The 18,943-nt window shown below is 36.8% G+C and overlaps 1 protein-coding gene across 2 annotated transcripts in view; it reads right to left on the bottom strand.

The window, feature by feature from the left end:
- EYS (eyes shut homolog) overlaps nt 1–18,943 on the bottom strand; it is a 1,930,870-nt gene that overhangs the window by 760,214 nt on the left and 1,151,713 nt on the right. For both annotated transcript variants that reach the window (XM_030928557.1, XM_030928558.1), the window contains exon 24: nt 1,940–2,130. In XM_030928557.1, the coding sequence (XP_030784417.1) occupies nt 1,940–2,130 (191 nt within the window). The remainder of the gene's footprint in view (nt 1–1,939; nt 2,131–18,943) is intronic.

The following is an 18,943-nucleotide window of genomic DNA, read 5'->3' as shown; positions in this document are numbered from 1 at the left end:
CAATGAAGATATTTAGGAACTATAAAACTAATTAGTGAAGAGAGGTATAGAATTTCTTTCCCTTTGATTTTATGAAAAAGAAAGGATATATACTTACAGGTCTATAATAATTACTGTTATTTACTTAGTTGTAGGAATTTGTCAGTCTCCATTTTAAGAAAATTTGAGGCTATTTGGTCTTCAGTTAGATGATCAGAGTTCAAATCCCAGCTCTGTTACTTAGGAGTTTTGAGACTTCACATGTGTTTTGTGCTAAAATCTACTCACTTGTAAAATGGGGCAATGTAAACTTTTGTGTGGTTTAAATTGGTAAATGAATAAATATTGTGAAGTAAATATTACAAGTGGGCAAATAAGTCAGTCAAAGTAGAACACACAGAATTATACCTGGGACATAATCATATATGAAGGCTATGAGGGCTAGCTTTTTTTTGGCTCCTTCTCCCAGGCTGGAGTGCCATGGTGCTATATGTATATGTATTATATTACTTCAGAAACTTGGACATTTAAAGAAAATCAAACTAAGAGAATTTGCCTATTTAAATAATAAAGTATAACTCATTCATCCTTTCATGGAAATTCACAACATGTACACTTAAATCACATCATAAAAGAGATGGTAGACCAAATGCTGTTATTATGTTTCATATATTACAATTACATGAGTTAATTACCTTATTGTACTGAGTTATTACAATGATGATTAGGATGACTTCGCTAAACCAGGTATTCAGAGCAGGGATATGAGACAATTTGTTAAGGTAGAATGATGTTGGGAAAAGAGTATGCACTTTCAAATGAAAGTTGGTTTCAAAATGTTATTAGCTTCATAATCTTGGACTTTTGAAAGGTTCTTTTAACGCTTACCAAGTGCAAAGTCAGCAATCTTAAACTTTTTGATCTCACAGTACCTTTGCATTCATAATAATTATTGAGAACCCCAAGGAGTTTTTGTTAACTGGGTTGTGTCTATCAATATTTACACTGCTAAATATTACATCAGACATTTTTAAGATACAAAAATACATAATAAAATGATACATTAGCGATTAGAGCAAGGATATCATTGCATGTCATGTAGCCTCTGGAAAACTCCGCTATACACTTATGAGAGTAAAAGTGAATAAGGCAAATAACACCCCTTGCCTACAGAAAACTTATGAAAATAGGTTTTCTCTTCAGGACCCTCTAAACAAATCTTGGGATTCCTTAGGGATTCCCAGACTATACCTGCCCTTAAGGTTATAAAAATGGTAACAATTATTATCATTGGGAAATTAAGAAATTGGGAAACTACTCAATAAAGAAGTAGAAGAAAAGTTGAAAATAAGTAGAAAAAAAGACAATGAATGTTAATTCAAATCATGTACTGTTTGAAATATTAATATCTAAATATCTATAAACTGAGCTATCTGTATGAGTGTAAATTTTTCTCTGTATATTATATGAGCTCTTAATGACTCTCTCTTGCCTTCTGAATGATATTCTAATTAGGTATATTTTCCACAAAAAACTAGAAACATTTTGAGCAAAATACTCTGACAATTAAATTTTTTAAATTTATAAATATGTGATTAATGAAACTCAGTTAGCTTATTTTTTGAATAAGTTGTTAACTACTTTATATTATTATGAAATCTTTTTTTTTTTTTTTTTTTTTTTTTGCTTAAAAAAATACTTCGTTGTTGGTTCATATATATGTAGAAAGAAATTATAAAAGTAGAGGAAGAGACATCCTGGCTATCAGTATAAAATATAAAGTTTAAATTTTATTTTGAAAATAACCAATAAAGCACATAATTAGAACAACTTTGCATTTTTTTTTTTTTTTTTTTGAGACAGAGTCTCGCTCTGTCGCCCAGGCTGGAGTGCAGTGGCGCGATCTCGGCTCACTACAACTTTGTATTTTTTTAAAAATTAAGTGAACTGAATAACTTACCTTTAAAGTACCATTTTCAATAAACAATTGAATAAAAAATCCATCTACTAAATTTGAGTCTTGTTTGACATAGAGCAGGAGTCCATAGGAGCTGAAGGTCTGAAATTCTAGGGAGATGTTATTTTGTGGATGTAAAACCACATTCTGAAATTCTAGATAGGAATCTCCATAATAGCAAACACAACTGAAATCTGTGGAGTCAGAAAGAAAATACAATTTAGTCTGAAATAAATATTCAATACTTAGATTTCACATTAACATAGCATATGTTTTCTCTAATCATACATGACTCTTTCCTGCCTCTTTCAAGCCCAGGCACTTATTTCCTTTGGAATAGTCATAGCAGTTGTGTCTTGATTTCTTTGTATTTGATGGCTTCATGATGAAATCTCATTGTCAGGCAAGGAAATGAAGATGATTACTCTTCAACACTGCTTTAACTTACATTTTATGTTTTAAGTTAACAGAAAAGGGCACATTTTCTAAATATGTACTTATTTCTTCTTTATATATGATATTGATAAAAAATTATGATTAGTATTTTTAATAATTTGATTTGGGAGGTTTATGAGAGAATGCTAGAGATTGAGAAGCATAGAAGTTGTTAACCTTTTGTGTTAACACTCTAAATTATATGAGTTTCTTAACAACTCTCTCTCACCTTCTGAATGATATTCTAATTAGCTGTAGATTTTCAGAAAAAAATGAAGACACTTTGAGCAAAATATTCCATGATTAAATTTCTTACATTTATAAATATGTGATTAATAAAACCAAGTTAGCTTATTTTTGAATAAGTTGTTAACTACTTTATGTTATTATTAAATCATTTTTTTTGCTTGATAAATACTGGATTGATTGTTCTTGGCTAATGATTCCTGAAACGATGGATGTGAATATCCCCTTTCTTCCAGTTCCTTTCTTCTTTTGCTATTTTCATGACCTCCCCAACTCAAGCTGTCTTTCTCTTTTAAAACTTTCGAATTATGTATTATTTATAACTACTAGAAAATATTATGTATAAAACCATGTGAGTTTTAGTTTGCTGTCTATCATAGGATAATAATCATTTTGATTCCGAACTTTGAAAATTCAAGAAATTTTACATCCTATATGTGCTGTCTTTATTTTGAATTTTTAATGAACTTTTAGAATTACTCCTTTTGCTACGTTTTCAAACTTGTAACAATTTCTAAAGAAATAATCAGCTAAGTCTCAAATTAATTTTTTTCACTAGAAAGAAGAAGGTTCAAAATACTGCCAGGAAACATTTGCACTTCATAGACATAAAAGCATGTGTATATGTGTGTGTGTTTAATCAAGGACTGAGTTCATTAGTGAAGGACAGATTAATGATTGAAAAAATAACAATGTCTTTTCAATTTTGACATTCTAATTTTTTCAGTTGTTAAGTGATAGGGACATATTTTTTTTTCCCCATATAGAGTTTCAATGGTGATGTTAAAAGCATAATACAATAACATTTTAAACAACAAGAAATTGTTTAAAAGATTTCTGGCATTTATTTTAACAAATTGAGAATAAAGTCATATATCAGTTTGATTTAAAGTTCAAATTGTGAAAGAGCATAAAATAATTTCAAAAATTAACATTACAACAAGAATATACTGAATATTGACCAAAAACAAAAAACAAAAAACAAAAAACTATCACACACAAGGGATCAAGGGATCTTCAAAAAGTTCACATAAAATATACATTATTTAAAAACTATGGATGAATTTCACTCATCATAACATGTCTGAACAGAATCTATTTTGAGTTACTAAGAAGGATAAGATATCTGTTTAAAAGTAGCCCCTATCAGAACAACATGAATTCTGCTAAAATTGAAGCAAGAACAAATATCAAATTTATGATGAAGCTTGGGTGGAAGAATGGTAAACTCACTGATGCTTTACAAAAATTTATGTGGACAATGCCCCAAAGAAATTCACAGTTTACAAGTGAAAAACTTGTTTTAAGAAGGGACAAGACTATCTTGAAGATGAAATCCTTAGTGGCTGGCCATCCATATCAATTTTCAAGGTAAAAATTAATCATATTCATGCCCTAATTGAAGAGGACTAATAATTAACAGTAAAAACAATAGTCAACAGCATTGACATCTCAACTGATTCAGGTTACACGACTCTGAATGCCAAATTAAAGTTGAGCAAACTTTCCACTCAGTGGGTGTCAAAACTGTTGTGCCCAGATCAGCTGTAGACAAGAACAGAGTTTTCAATTGAAATTTTAAACAAATAAGAATAATATATTGAAGTATGTCTTTGAAGAGTTGTAACAGGAGATGAAACATGGCTCCACTAGTATGATATTGAAGACAAAATACAATCAAAGGAATGGCTATCAAGAGGTGAAAGTGGTCCAGTCAGAGCAAAAGTGGACCAGTTAAGATCAAACATTATTGATATGGTTTGGCTCTGTGTCCCCACCCAAATCTCATTTTGCAGCTCCCACAATTCCCATATGTTGTGGGAGGGACTCAGTGGGATATGATTGCATCACAGAGAGGGTTTTTCCTGTTCTCTTCTTGCAAGAGTGAATGGGTCTCATGAGATATGATGATTTTAAAAACAGGAGTTGCCCTGCACAAGCTATCTCTGCCTGCTGCCATCCATGTAAGACGCGACTTGCTTCTCCCTTCCTTCCACCATGATTATGAAAAGATATCTGAAAATGTGGAATCGACTTTGGACCTGGGTAACAGGCAGAGGTTGGAGCAATTTGGAGGGCTCAGAAGAAGACAGGAAAATGTCGGAAAGTTTGGAACTCCCTAGAGTCTTTTTGAATGGTTTTGACCAAAATGATATGGACAATGAAACCTGGGCTGAGGTGGTCTAAGATGGAGATGAGGAATTTGTTGGGAACTGGAGCAAAGGTGACTCTTGTTATGTTTTAGAAAAGAGACTGGAGGTATTTTGCCCCTGCCCCAGAGACTGTAGAACTTTGTACTTGAGAAACATGATTTAGGATATCTGGCAGAAGAAATTTCTAAGAAACAAAACATTCAAGAGGTGAATTGTGTGCTATTAAAAGAATTCAGTTTTATAAGGAAAGCAGAGTATAAAAGCAGAGTATAAAAGTATAAAAGAAAATTTGCACCCTGACAATGCAATAGAAAAGAAATTTTTCTGAGGAGAAATTAAAGCCTGCCGCTGATCTTTGCATAAGTAACGAGAAGCTGAATGTTAATCCTCCAAGATAACGGGGAAAATATCTCCAAGGGATGTCAGAGGTCTTCATGGCAGCCCCTCTCATTACAGGCCTCGAGCCCTAGAAGGAAAATGTGGTTTGGTGGGCCAGGCTAAGGTTCTGTCTGCTGTGTGCAGTCTAGGGATTTGATGCCCTATGTTCCAGCTATTCCAGACATGACTGAAAGGGGCCAAGAACAAGAAGCTTGAGCCGTTGCTTCAGAGGGTGGAAACCCCAAGCCTTGGAAGCTTCCATGTGGTGTTGAGCCTGCGGGCTCACAGAAGTCAATAATTGAGGTTTAGGAACCCTCACCTAGATTTCAGAAGATATATGGAAATATCTGGATGCCCAGGCAGAAGTTTGCTGTAGGGGCAAGGTCCTCATGGAGAACATCTGCTAGGACAGTGCAGAAGGGAAATGTGGGGTGGGAGTCCCAACACAGAGTCCTACTGGGGCACCGCCTAGTGGAGCTGTAAGAAGAAGGCAACCATTCTCCAGACCTCAGAATGGTAGATCCACTGACAGCTTGCACTGTGCACCTGGAAAAGCCACAGACACTCAACACCAGCCCATGAAGGCAGCCAGGAGGGAGGTTGCACCCTGCAAAACCACAGTGGTGGAGCCACCCAAGACAATAGAAACCCACATCTTACATCAGCGTGACTTGGATATGAGACACGGAGTCAAAGGAGATCATTTTAGAGCTTTAAGATTTGACTGCCCTGCTGGATTTTGGACTTGCATGGCACTTGTAGCCACTTGGTTTTGGCCAATTTTTCCCATTTGGAATGGCTGTATTTACCCAATGCCTGCCCCATTGTATCCAGGAAGTAACTAACTTGCTTTTGCTTTTATAGGCTCATAGTAGGGAGGGACTTGCCTTGTCTCAAATGAGTCTTTGGACTGTGGACTTTTGAGTTAATGCTCAAATGAGTTGAGACTTTGGAAACTATTGGGAAGGCACAGTTGGTTCTGAAATGTGAAGATATGAGTTTTGGGAGGGGCCAGGTGTGAAATGAGAAGATTTGGCTCTGTGTCCTCACCCAAATCTCATCTTGTAGCTCCCATAATTCCCACATGTTGTAGGAGGGACCTGGTGAGAGATGATTGAATTTGGGGGCAAGTCTTTTCCATGCTGTTCTTGTGATTATGAATGGGTCTTCCAAGATCTGATGGTTTTTTTTTTTTTTTTTTTTTTTTTTTTTTTTTTTTTTTTTTTTTGAAAGGATCAGAAACTTTTATTTTGTAAATTGTAAAGGTTTATGTGCCTGTTTGTTCTTTTTTTTTTTTTTTTTTTTTTTTTTTACATTTCTGCAAATTTTATTCATGGTAGGTGCTCTATACAGGTATACCATTTTACATTTTTTTTTTTTTTTTTTTTTTTATTATACTTTAAGTTCTAGGGTACATGTGCATAACGTGCAGGTTTGTTACATATGTATACTTATGCCATGTTGGTGTGCTGCACCCATCAACTCGTCAGCACCCATCAATTCATCATTTATATCATGTATAACTCCCCAATGCAATCCCTCCCTCCTCCCCCCTCCCCCCTCCCCATGATAGACCCCAGTGTGTGATGTTCCCCTTCCCGAGTCCAAGTGATCTCATTGTTCAGTTCCCACCTATGAGTGAGAACATGCGGTGTTTGGTTTTCTCTTCTTGTGATAGTTTGCTAAGAATGATGGTTTCCAGCTGCATCCATGTCCCTACAAAGGACGCAAACTCATCCTTTTTTATGGCTGCATAGTATTCCATGGTGTATATGTGCCACATTTTCTTAATCCAGTCTGTCACAGATGGACATTTGGGTTGATTCCAAGTCTTTGCTATTGTGAATAGTGCCGCAATAAACATACGTGTACATGTGTCTTTGTAGTAGACTAATTTATAATCCTTTGGGTATATACCCAGTAGTGGGATGGCTGGGTCATATGGTACATCTAGTTCTAGATCCTTGAGGAATTGCCATACTGTTTTCCATAATGGTTGAACTAGTTTACAATCCCACCAACAGTGTAAAAGTGTTCCTATTTCTCCACATCCTCTCCAACACCTGTGGTTTCCTGACTTCTTAATGGTTGCCATTCTAACTGGTGTGAGATGGTATCTCATTGTGGTTTTGATTTGCATTTCTCTGATGGCCAGTGATGATGAGCATTTTTTCATGTGTCTGTTGGCTGTATGAATATCTTCTTTTGAGAAATGTCTGTTCATATCCTTTCGCCACTTTTTTATGGGGTTGTTTGTTTTTTTCTCGTATATTTGTTTGAGTTCTTTGTAGATTCTGGATATTAGCCCTTTGTCAGATGAGTAGGTTGCAAAAATTTTCTCCCATTCTGTAGGTTGCCTGTTCACTCTGATGGTAGTTTCTTTTGCTGTGCAAAAGCTCTTTAGTTTAATTAGATCCCATTTGTCAATTATGGCTTTTGCTGCCGTTGCTTTTGGTGTTTTAGACATGAAGTCCTTGCCCATGCCTATGTCCTGAATGGTACTACCTAGATTTTCTTCTAGGGTTTTTATGGTATTAGGTCTAACATTTAAGTCTCTAATCCATCTTGAATTAATCTTCGTATAAGGGGTAAGGAAAGGATCCAGTTTCAGCTTTCTACTTATGGCTAGCCAATTTTCCCAGCACCATTTATTAAATAGGGAATCCTTTCCCCATTTCTTGTTTCTCTCAGGTTTGTCAAAGATCAGATGGCTGTAGATGTGCGGTATTATTTCTGAGGACTCTGTTCTGTTCCATTGGTCTATATCTCTGTTTTGGTACCAGTACCATGCTGTTTTGGTTACTGTAGCCTTGTAGTATAGTTTGAAGTCAGGTAGCGTGACGCCTCCAGCTTTGTCCTTTTGACTTAGGATTGTCTTGGCAATGCGGGCTCTTTTTTGGTTCCATATGAACTTTAAAGCAGTTTTTTCCAATTCCGTGAAGAAAGTCATTGGTAGCTTGATGGGGATGGCATTGAATCTATAAATAACCTTGGGGAGTATGGCCATTTTCACGATATTGATTCTTCCTATCCATGAGCATGGTATGTTCTTCCATTTGTTTGTGTCCTCTTTGATTTCACTGAGCAGTGGTTTGTAGTTCTCCTTGAAGAGGTCCTTTACATCCCTTGTAAGCTGGATTCCTAGGTATTTTATTCTCTTTGAAGCAATTGTGAATGGAAGTTCATTCCTGATTTGGCTCTCTGCTTGTCTGTTGCTGGTGTATAAGAATGCTTGTGATTTTTGCACATTAATTTTGTATCCTGAGACTTTGCTGAAGTTGCTTATCAGCTTAAGGAGATTTTGGGCTGAGACGATGGGGTTTTCTAAATATACAATCATGTCATCTGCAAACAGGGACAATTTGACTTCTTCTTTTCCTAACTGGATACCCTTGATTTCTTTCTCTTGCCTGATTGCCCTAGCCAGAACTTCCAACACTATGTTGAATAGGAGTGGTGAGAGAGGGCATCCCTGTCTTGTGCCAGTTTTCAAAGGGAATTTTTCCAGTTTTTGCCCATTCAGTATGATATTGGCTGTGGGTTTGTCATAAGTAGCTCTTATTATTTTGAGGTACGTTCCATCAATACCGAATTTATTGAGCGTTTTTAGCATGAAGGGCTGTTGAATTTTGTCAAAAGCCTTTTCTGCATCTATTGAGACAATCATGTGGTTCTTGTCTTTGGTTCTGTTTATATGCTGGATTACGTTTATTGATTTGCGAATGTTGAACCAGCCTTGCATCCCAGGGATGAAGCCCACTTGATCATGGTGGATAAGCTTTTTGATGTGAGGCTGAATCCGGTTTGCCAGTATTTTATTGAGGATTTTTGCATCAATGTTCATCAGGGATATTGGTCTAAAATTCTCTTTTTTTGTTGTGTCTCTGCCAGGCTTTGGTATCAGGATGATGTTGGCCTCATAAAATGAGTTAGGGAGGATTCCCTCTTTTTCTATTGATTGGAATAGTTTCAGAAGGAATGGTACCAGCTCCTCCTTGTACCTCTGGTAGAATTCAGCTGTGAATCCATCTGGTCCTGGACTTTTTTTGGTGGGTAGGCTATTAATTGTTGCCTCAATTTCAGAGCCTGCTATTGGTCTATTCAGGGATTCAACTTCTTCCTGGTTTAGCCTTGGGAGAGTGTAAGTGTCCAGGAAATTATCCATTTCTTCTAGATTTTCTAGTTGATTTGCGTAGAGGCGTTTATAGTATTCTCTGATGGTAGTTTGTATTTCTGTGGGGTCAGTGGTGATATCCCCTTTATCATTTTTTATTGCATCTATTTGATTCCTCTCTCTTTTTTTCTTTATTAGCCTTGCTAGCGGTCTGTCAATTTTGTTGATCTTTTCAAAAAACCAACTCCTGGATTCATTGATTTTTTGGAGGGTTTTTTGTGTCTCTATCTCCTTCAGTTCTGCTCTGATCTTAGTTATTTCTTGCCTTCTGCTAGCTTTTGAATGTGATTGCTCTTGCCTCTCTAGTTCTTTTAATTGTGATGTTAGAGTGTCAATTTTAGATCTTTCCTGCTTTCTCTTGTGGGCATTTAGTGCTATAAATTTCCCTCTACACACTGCTTTAAATGTGTCCCAGAGATTCTGGTATGTTGTATCTTTGTTCTCATTGGTTTCAAAGAACATCTTTATTTCCGCTTTCATTTCGTTATGTACCCAGTAGTCATTCAGGAGCAGGTTGTTCAGTTTCCATATAGTAGAGCGGTTTTGATTGAGTTTCTTAGTCCTGAGTTCTAGTTTGATTGCACTGTGGTCTGAGAGACAGTTTGTTATAATTTCTGTTCTTTTACATTTGCTGAGGAGTACTTTACTTCCAATTATGTGGTCAATTTTGGAATAAGTGCGATGTGGTGCTGAGAAGAATGTATATTCTGTTGATTTGGGGTGGAGAGTTCTATAGATGTCTATTAGGTCTGCTTGGTGCAGAGATGAGTTCAATTCCTGGATATCCTTGTTAACTTTCTGTCTCGTTGATCTGTCTAATGTTGACAGCGGAGTGTTGAAGTCCCCCATTATTATTGTATGGGAGTCTAAGTCTCTTTGTAAGTCTCTAAGGACTTGCTTTATGAATCTGGGTGCTCCTGTATTGGGTGCATATATATTTAGGAGAGTTAGCTCTTCCTGTTGAATTGATCCCTTTACCATTATGTAATGGCCTTCTTTGTCTCTTTTGATCTTTGATGGTTTAAAGTCTGTTTTATCAGAGACTAGGATTGCAACCCCTGCTTTTTTTTGTTCTCCATTTGCTTGGTAGATCTTCCTCCATCCCTTTATTTTGAGCCTATGTATGTCTCTGCATGTGAGATGGGTCTCCTGAATACAGCAGACTGATGGGTCTTGACTCTTTATCCAGTTTGCCAGTCTGTGTCTTTTAATTGGAGCATTTAGTCCATTAACATTTAAGGTTAATATTGTTATGTGTGAACTTGATCCTGCCATTATGATATTAACTGGTTATTTTGCTCGTTAGTTGATGCAGTTTCTTCCTAGCCTCGATGGTCTTTACATTTTGCCAAGTTTTTGTGATGGCTGGTACCGGTTGTTCCTTTCCATGTTTAGGGCTTCCTTCAGGGTCTCTTGTAAGGCAGGCCTGGTGGTGACAAAATCTCTAAGCATTTGCTTATCTGTAAAGGATTTTATTTCTCCTTCACTTATGAAACTTAGTTTGGCTGGATATGAAATTCTGGGTTTAAAATTCTTTTCTTTAAGAACGTTGAATATTGGCCCCCACTCTCTTCTGGCTTGTAGAGTTTCTGCCGAGAGATCTGCTGTTAGTCTGATGGGCTTCCCTTTGTGGGTGACCCGACCTTTCTCTCTGGCTGCCCTTAAGATTTTTTCCTTCATTTCAACTTTGGTGAATCTGGCAATTATGTGTCTTGGAGTTGCTCTTCTGGAGGAGTATCTTTGTGGCGTTCTCTGTATTTCCTGAATTTGAATGTTGGCCTGCCCTACTAGGTTGGGGAAGTTCTCCTGGATGATATCCTGAAGAGTGTTTTCCAACTTGGTTCCATTTTCCCCCTCACTTTCAGGCACCCCAATCAGACGTAGATTTGGTCTTTTTACGTAATCCCATACTTCTTGCAGGCTTTGCTCATTTCTTTTTCTTCTTTTTTCTTTTGGTTTCTCTTCTCGCTTCATTTCATTCATTTGATCTTCAATCGCTGATACTCTTTCTTCCAGTTGATCGAGTCGGTTACTGAAGCTTGTGCATTTGTCACGTATTTCTCGTGTCATGGTTTTCATCTCTGTCATTTCGTTTATGATCTTCTCTGCATTAATGAGTCTAGCTGTCAATTCTTCCACTCTTTTTTCAAGATTTTTAGTTTCTTTGCGCTGGGTACGTAATTCCTCCTTTAGCTCTGATAAGTTTGATGGACTGAAGCCTTCTTCTCTCCTCTCGTCCAAGTCATTCTCTGACCAGCTTTGATCCGTTGCTGGTGATGGGCTGCGCTCCTTTGCAGGGGGAGATGCGCTCTTATTTTTTGAATTTCCAGCTTTTCTGCCCTGCTTCTTCCCCATCTTTGTGGTTTTATCTGTCTCTGGTCTTTGATGGTGGTGACGAACTGATGGGGTTTTGGTATAGGTGTCCTTCCTGTTTGATAGTTTTCCTTCTGACAGTCAGAAGGACTCTCTGTTGGTCTGTTGGAGATTGCTTGAGGTCCACTCCAGACCCTGTTTGCCTGGGTATCAGCAGCAGAGGTTGCCGAAGATAGAATATTGCTGAACAGCGAGTGTACCTGTCTGATTCTTCCTTTGGAAGTGTCCTCTCAGGGGTGTACTCCACCCTGTGAGTTGTGGGGTGTCAGACTGCCCCTAGTGGGGGATTTCTCCCAGCTAGGCTACTCAGGGGTCAGGGACACACCTGAGCAGGCAGTCTGTCCGTTCTCAGATCTCAACCTCCGCGTTGGGAGATCCGCGGCTCTCCCCAAAGCTGTCAGACAGAGTCGTTCGCGTCTGCACCGGCTCCCGCTACTTCCCCTGTTGGTCTTCAGCTGTGCGCTGTCCCCAGAGGTGGAGACTACAGAGACAGGCAGGCTTCCTTGAGCTGCTGTGAGCTCCACCCAGTTCGAGCTTCCCAGCGGCTTTGTTTACCTACTTAAGCCTCAGCAATGGCGGGCGCCCCTCCCCCAGCCTCGCTGCTGCCTTGCGGATAGATCGCGGCAGACTGCTGTGTTAGCAGTGAGGGAGGCTTCGTGGGCGTGGGACCCTCCCGGCCAGGTGTGGGATATATTCTCCTGGAATGCCTGTATGCTTACAGCGCAGTATTGGGGTGGGAGTTACCCGATTTTCCAGGTGTTGTGTGTCTCAGTTCCCCTGGCTAGGAAAACGGATCCCCTTCCCCCTTGCGCTTCCAGGTGAGGCGATGCCTCGCCCTGCTTCAGCTCTCGCCGGTCAGGCTGCAGCAGCTGACCAGCACCGATTGTCCGGCACTCCCTAGTGAGATGACCCCAGTACCTCAGTTGAAAATGCAGAAATCACCGGTCTTCTGTGTCGCTCGCGCTGGGAGTTGGAGACTGGAGTTGTTCCTATTCGGCCATCTTGCTCCGCCCCCTGCCTGTTTTCGATCTGATGGTTTTAAAAACAAGAGTTTCTCTGCACAATCTCTCCCTTGGCCTGTTGCCATCTACGTAATATGTGACTTGCTCCTCCTTGTCTTCTGCTATGATTGTGAATCCTCCACAGCCATGTGGAACTGTAAGTCCAATAAAACTCTTTCTTTTGTAAACTGCCCAGTCTCAGTTATGCCCTTATCAGTAGCATGAAAATGGACTAATAGAGTCATTAAAAAAGATTTCTGGGGGATGCTCAAGACATTTTTCTTTTTGACTTTCTGGAGGGCCAAAGAAGGATAACATATTCCTATTATTACAGTGTTTTAAGAAAGTTAGTCAAAGCTCTAGCAGAAAAAGGCCCAGGAAAGCTTCACCAGAGAGTACTACTCCACCATGACAATGCTCCTGCTTATTCCTCTCAAGAAATTATGGGTAATTTGTGAGATTTTCAGTAGAAAATCATTAGGCATTTACCTTATAGTTCTGATTTGCCTCTTTCTGACTTCTTTTTTTTTTTTTTTTTTTTAATCTTTATTTTCCTTCAGTTAATAATGTAAAAAGCCTGCACTGACATGGGTAAAGTCCCAGGACACTCATTTCCTTAGAGATGGACTAAATGGCTGCTATCATTGCTTGTAAAAGTGTGTCGACTTTGATGAGGTTTATGTTGAGAAATAAAGCTTATTTTTAAAATGTTTATCTAATATCATTTTTCATAATATTTTGAAGTCTTTCATATTAATTTATAGCTTTTAGGAAGAAATATATCACCTAACTGACAACAACAAACTCAAAAACTCCTTAATATTATTAAGATATGTATTTTATAGACTAATTTTTAAAAAAATTCAGTGGCTTTTTCATTGTGTGACTAATTATCTGTATGGAAACCCATATATGCACTCAATTGTAAAGTACTTGAGAGTATGCTGGGTTTATCATTCTATTCCAGGAACCTAGCACAATATATGATTCTGTTAAGCATCTGAAAGCACATACTATAGCTTGGATGCTTGTCCCCTCCAAATCTCACATTTAAATGTAATCCCCAATGTTGGAGGTGGGGCCTAGTGGAAGGTGTTTGGATCATTGGGGATGATCCTTTATGAATGTCTTGGTGCCATCCTCACAGTAACGAGTGAGTTCTCACTCCAAGTTCACATGCGATATGGCCGTTTAAAAGAGTGTAGTACCTCCTCTCTCTCTGTCGTTTCCTCTTTTGCCATGTGATACCCTGCCTCCCCCTTCACCTCCACCATGATTCCTGAGGGCCTCACCAGAAGCGGAGCAGATGTTAGTGTTATGCTGATACAGCCTGCAGAACCATGAACCAATTAAACCTTTTTCTTTTGTAAATTACTCAGCCTCAGGTATTTCTTGATAGCAACACAAAACAGACTAACACACTATCTAATAGAAAATATAATTGCTTTTGTTTAAATGTGCTTGGAAAATTATATAGTTAAATATAGATTTTAAAAAGTCAGGAAGATTATTTTGCATAGTGTTTTCAATCGTATTTGTGGTGTTTTCTATTCAAATATGTAAGTACAGATTTTATTTTACACTTCCCTCAGCAAAAATTTTAAACAGATGAGAATAATGATTATAGCGAGCACAGAATAGCTTTGTGAAGAAAACATAAATACTGAGATTATTTTCAGTAATAATGGGCTAAAGTAAAATTATAATTCTATATATTTTTATTATCTAGAATTAAACAATAAATTTCTGCACTTAAGTTTTTACCTTCCTAAATAGAAGAAACTTTATCTGAATTGTATGGATTCATATTATGATTATACCTATAATTTTTATGCTTTTGGTACAAATAACCAGAAATTCTAATTCCAAATAGTATCAGCAGTAAAGAAACAAAATAGTTTAAATAAAAGGAAGTTCAAGAATAGGGTGGGTTTTCAGATGGATGCAAGTTTATGGAAAAGCTTTACTGACTTCTCATAAAAGACCTAGATTACTTCTGTCTCTCCACTCTGATATTCACAGGCTGAATTTTAATATGAGACTTGCTTTATACCTGATTCCAATGTGATGGCCAGTCACTCCATTTCCAAAACTGTTCTTCTGTCATAAGAGGAAGAAAGAATGTTCTCAAGGTAAAGAGAACCTTTTCTAGAAGTTAAGTGGCTAGAACTGGGTGACCAATGAAGCTGTCTGCTGGAGATGAGGACAGGTTCAGCTCCCATTGAGAGCTATGGACTGGGGTTCATAATGTGCAAAACTGGCATTCGGTTAGGAGGAAAACCTCAACATCTAATTCCAGTATTTCTCCAGATTCATGAATTATTTCCTGGCTTATATCTGATTGTCAGATTATAGACTTAAGATGCACAGTCACATATCCAAGCTAAAGATATTAACTTTCAACTTCAACTTCCTGCCTCTGTTTCTCTTTATATGCAGTAGCTCTTGCCTTTATTTCTAGAAACTCATATTGAGTTTATGGATGAGTCTAGCCATTTAAAAATTTACTTGAAACATGGTTATTGCTAGACGGGTAGTTGCCAGTATTTTTTTTTCTTTTTTTTTAAATGTGTAATTATTTAAGTTTGCAGTGCATACTAATAGTCATTCCTATTGCATGAGAATAAGGACAACTTAAAAGTTGTGTAAGAGAAAAATCAGGAATCAATGACCCTTCCCTCTCTACTGCAACGAAGAGAGGTTTTTTAATAGAATAGAAAAATAATAGAATACATGTATTTTAGAAGAAATGAATAATAGAAACTCTGAAGTATATGTGTGTATATATGTATATATAGAACAAAATAAAACAAATGAATATATTTCTCTCAGCTAAATTATGAACATTTACTCTAAGACAATATATTCCTTTATATTTGTTTTACAAAACAAATACGTATATTTTTAAAGTGTAAAGGAATGTTAGCTTGGGGCATTTTGCTTTTTTTGTTGTTTGTTTTTGTTTTGGTTAGCAGATCATAAAATTCTATATCAATTTTTAGGAACCGAGTCTTTCTTATAGTTAGTGTTTCTCTGTACAAGATTAAACGTGAAAGTTGGAATATTATGAGAGAATATTTGAATGCTAGGATTATCTATAAATTTGATACTTTGGTAATTACTCGGTGGTGATTGCGTAGCTTAAGATATGTATGATTTAGTCCCATGTCTGGTAGTTATTGCCAGTATAGTATAACCCATGAGTAACTGCCCAAAGAAAGAGTAATCATGTATTACTCTCTGCAGTATGTATCATTAGATAAATGTTAGAAAACATTTTGCAACCAAAATGTGAAATGATCCCTTTCTCCAGGTTTCTTGAAAACAATATCTAAGAAATAACAATGGAAATTTATAATATATGTGTATGGGGGTTGCTCACGTACATTTGCAACTTTTTCTGTTAAGTGAAGTATTAGTTTGAGAAAAAACTTTATGTATGACACTTAAATATAATATTGAAAGGGTTACTATCCTGTTTATGAAGAAACCTGTATTACATCTTGATTATTGATTCTAACATTAAGCAGATTAGCAACTGTGTATTACCCACAGTTACTGTCTATAACTTGTGTCTCTTTGTGTTATTTCTGTAAAGAAGAGCTTGAATTTTATCATTACAAAATCTCTGCATATTTTATACTTTATATTTCTGTGTTCTACAAATTGTGTCTAATTCACCTTAAATCCAACTTTACATAATCCATTTCAGGTCGTCCCAATTAGTTTAATACCCACTAACAGATCAGGATAAAGTAGGAAAATTAGCATTTATTTGTTTACTATGTGATAGGTTTTATTAGAAGCTTTACATATGCTTCTTGAAATTCTGATTTTTTTTTCCTGGCAATGTAAAGGTTTATGCTATATAAGAAATAATACCACACATCTACAGCCATCTGATCTTTGACAAACCTGAGAAAAAACAGAAATGGGGAAAGGATTCCATATTTAATAAATGGTGCTGGGAAAATTGGCTAACCATAAGTAGAAAGCTGAAACTGGATTCTTTCCCTACTCCTTATAGGAAAATTAATTCAAGGTGGATTAGAGACTTCAATGCTAGACCTAAACCCATAAAAACCCTAGAAGAAAACCTAGGTAATACCATTGAGGACATAGGCATGGGCAAGGACTTCATGTCTAAAACACCAAAAGCAACGGCAACAAAAGCCAAAATTGACAAATGGGATCTAATGAAACTAAAGAGCTTCTGCACAGCAAAAGAAACTACCATCAGAGTGAACAGGCCACCTACAGATTGGGAGAAAATTTTTGCAATCTACTCATCTGACAAAAGGCTAATATCCAGAACCTATAAAGAACTCAATCAAATTTACAAGAAAAAAACAAACAGCCCCATCAAAAAGTGGGCAAAGGATATGAACAGACATTTCTCAAAAGAAGACATTCATACAGCCAACAGACACATGAAAAAATGCTCATCGCCATCAGAGAAATGCAAATCAAAACCACAATGAGATACCATCTCACACCAGTTAGAATTGTAATCATTAAAAAATCAGGAAACAACAGGTGCTGGAGAAGATGTGGAGAAATAGGAACACTTTTACAGTGTTGGTGGGACTGTAAACTAGTTCAACCATTGTGGAAAACAGTGTGGCGATTCCTCAAGGATCTAGAACTACAAAATACCATTTGACTCAGTCATGCCATTACTGGATATATACCCAAAGGATATAAGTCATGCTGATATAAAGACACATGCACACGTATGTTTATTGCGGCACAATTCACAATAGCAAAGACTTGGAATCAACCCAAATGTCCATCAGTGACAGACTGGATTAAGAAAATGTGGCACATATACACCATTGAATACTATGCAGCCATAAAAAAGGATGAGTTTGTGTCCTTTGTAGGGACATGGATGCAGCTGGAAACCATCAATCTCAGCAGACTATCACAAGAACAGAAAACCAAATACCACGTGTTCTCACTCATAGGTGGGAATTGAACAATGAGATCACTTGGATACAGGAAGGGGAACATCACACACCAGGTCCTATTGTGGGGGGTGGGGAGGGATAGCATATACCTAATGTAAATTAAGAGCTAATGGGTGCAGCACACCAACATGGCACATGTATATATATGTAACAAACCTGCACGTTGTGCACATGTACCCTAGAACTTAAAGTATAATAATAAAGAAAAGTTATATGAAAATGTTTCAAAATAAGTTATAAAATATTTGTTTCTTTAATAGACTTCCACAGATTCATTAGTACATTGACCATAAGTCACTAATTTATACAAAGCATATTTTAGAGTAATTATTAATCATAAAATGCCAAAAAAGTTTACAAAACAATTAATAATACTGAAATAAAAGCTAGACTACACAGTTTAAGATTTGCAGAGACTCCTAAATGTGGCTAAAGGAAATATATACGCAATAGTGGCAGATTATATGAAAATAGATTATTGCAAGGAAATCTCCAGGAGGACTAGTCAAGTGGTTAAATATATATATATTTTTTTTCTGAAAGCAATCAATGATCTTTTTGAAGGGAGGCGAAACATCTATAATCATAATATTTCTCTTCACCACTAAAAGGAGATTGATTAGGAAAAAAATTCTTTAATAGCAATGTGTAAGGATAGGAAGTAACTTTCTAAAATAAAAATCAAATCATGCCACTCCCCTGCTTAAAAACATTTGTTACCAGTTGGCTATGACAAAACTGTTTAGTATTCACTCTGTATAGAATCCTTCCACCCCTGCCTTTGGCCTTGCAATGTAGAGTACCAATTATTCTAGGATGACATACAAAACAGTCATCCTTCCTTTATTATTCTGTGTTACTAGCTCTGTCAGGCAGCATTCTTCCATGTATATGAATCTGTTTCTGGGCTCATTATTCGATATCATTTGACAGATTGTCAACCCTGAGCCAATCAAACACAGAGTTAATTGGATTTATGATGAGATTTCATATAGGATAGGTCAAGTTCTGCATATTGTTCTTCTTCTTCAGGGTTGTGTTGCTTTATTTTTGCCCTGTGCCCTTTTATATCAATACTGAAATCAGCTACATATGCAAGCATCCTATTATTATTTTATTACATAAAAACTCATTAGAAATTAGTTTGAATTCCTTTTATTTTACAGAAAATGTATATGTGCACTTCACCCTTGAACAATAGAACAATATGAATTTGATCTGTACAGGTCCACTTATATGTTAATTTTTTTTTCAGTAAATACATTCTCTACGCCCAA

The sequence above is a fragment of the Rhinopithecus roxellana genome, chromosome 4 (assembly GCF_007565055.1).
Source record: "Rhinopithecus roxellana isolate Shanxi Qingling chromosome 4, ASM756505v1, whole genome shotgun sequence".
Taxonomy (NCBI): Eukaryota; Metazoa; Chordata; class Mammalia; order Primates; family Cercopithecidae; genus Rhinopithecus; species Rhinopithecus roxellana.
This window is presented reverse-complemented; position numbering and strand designations above follow the sequence as displayed.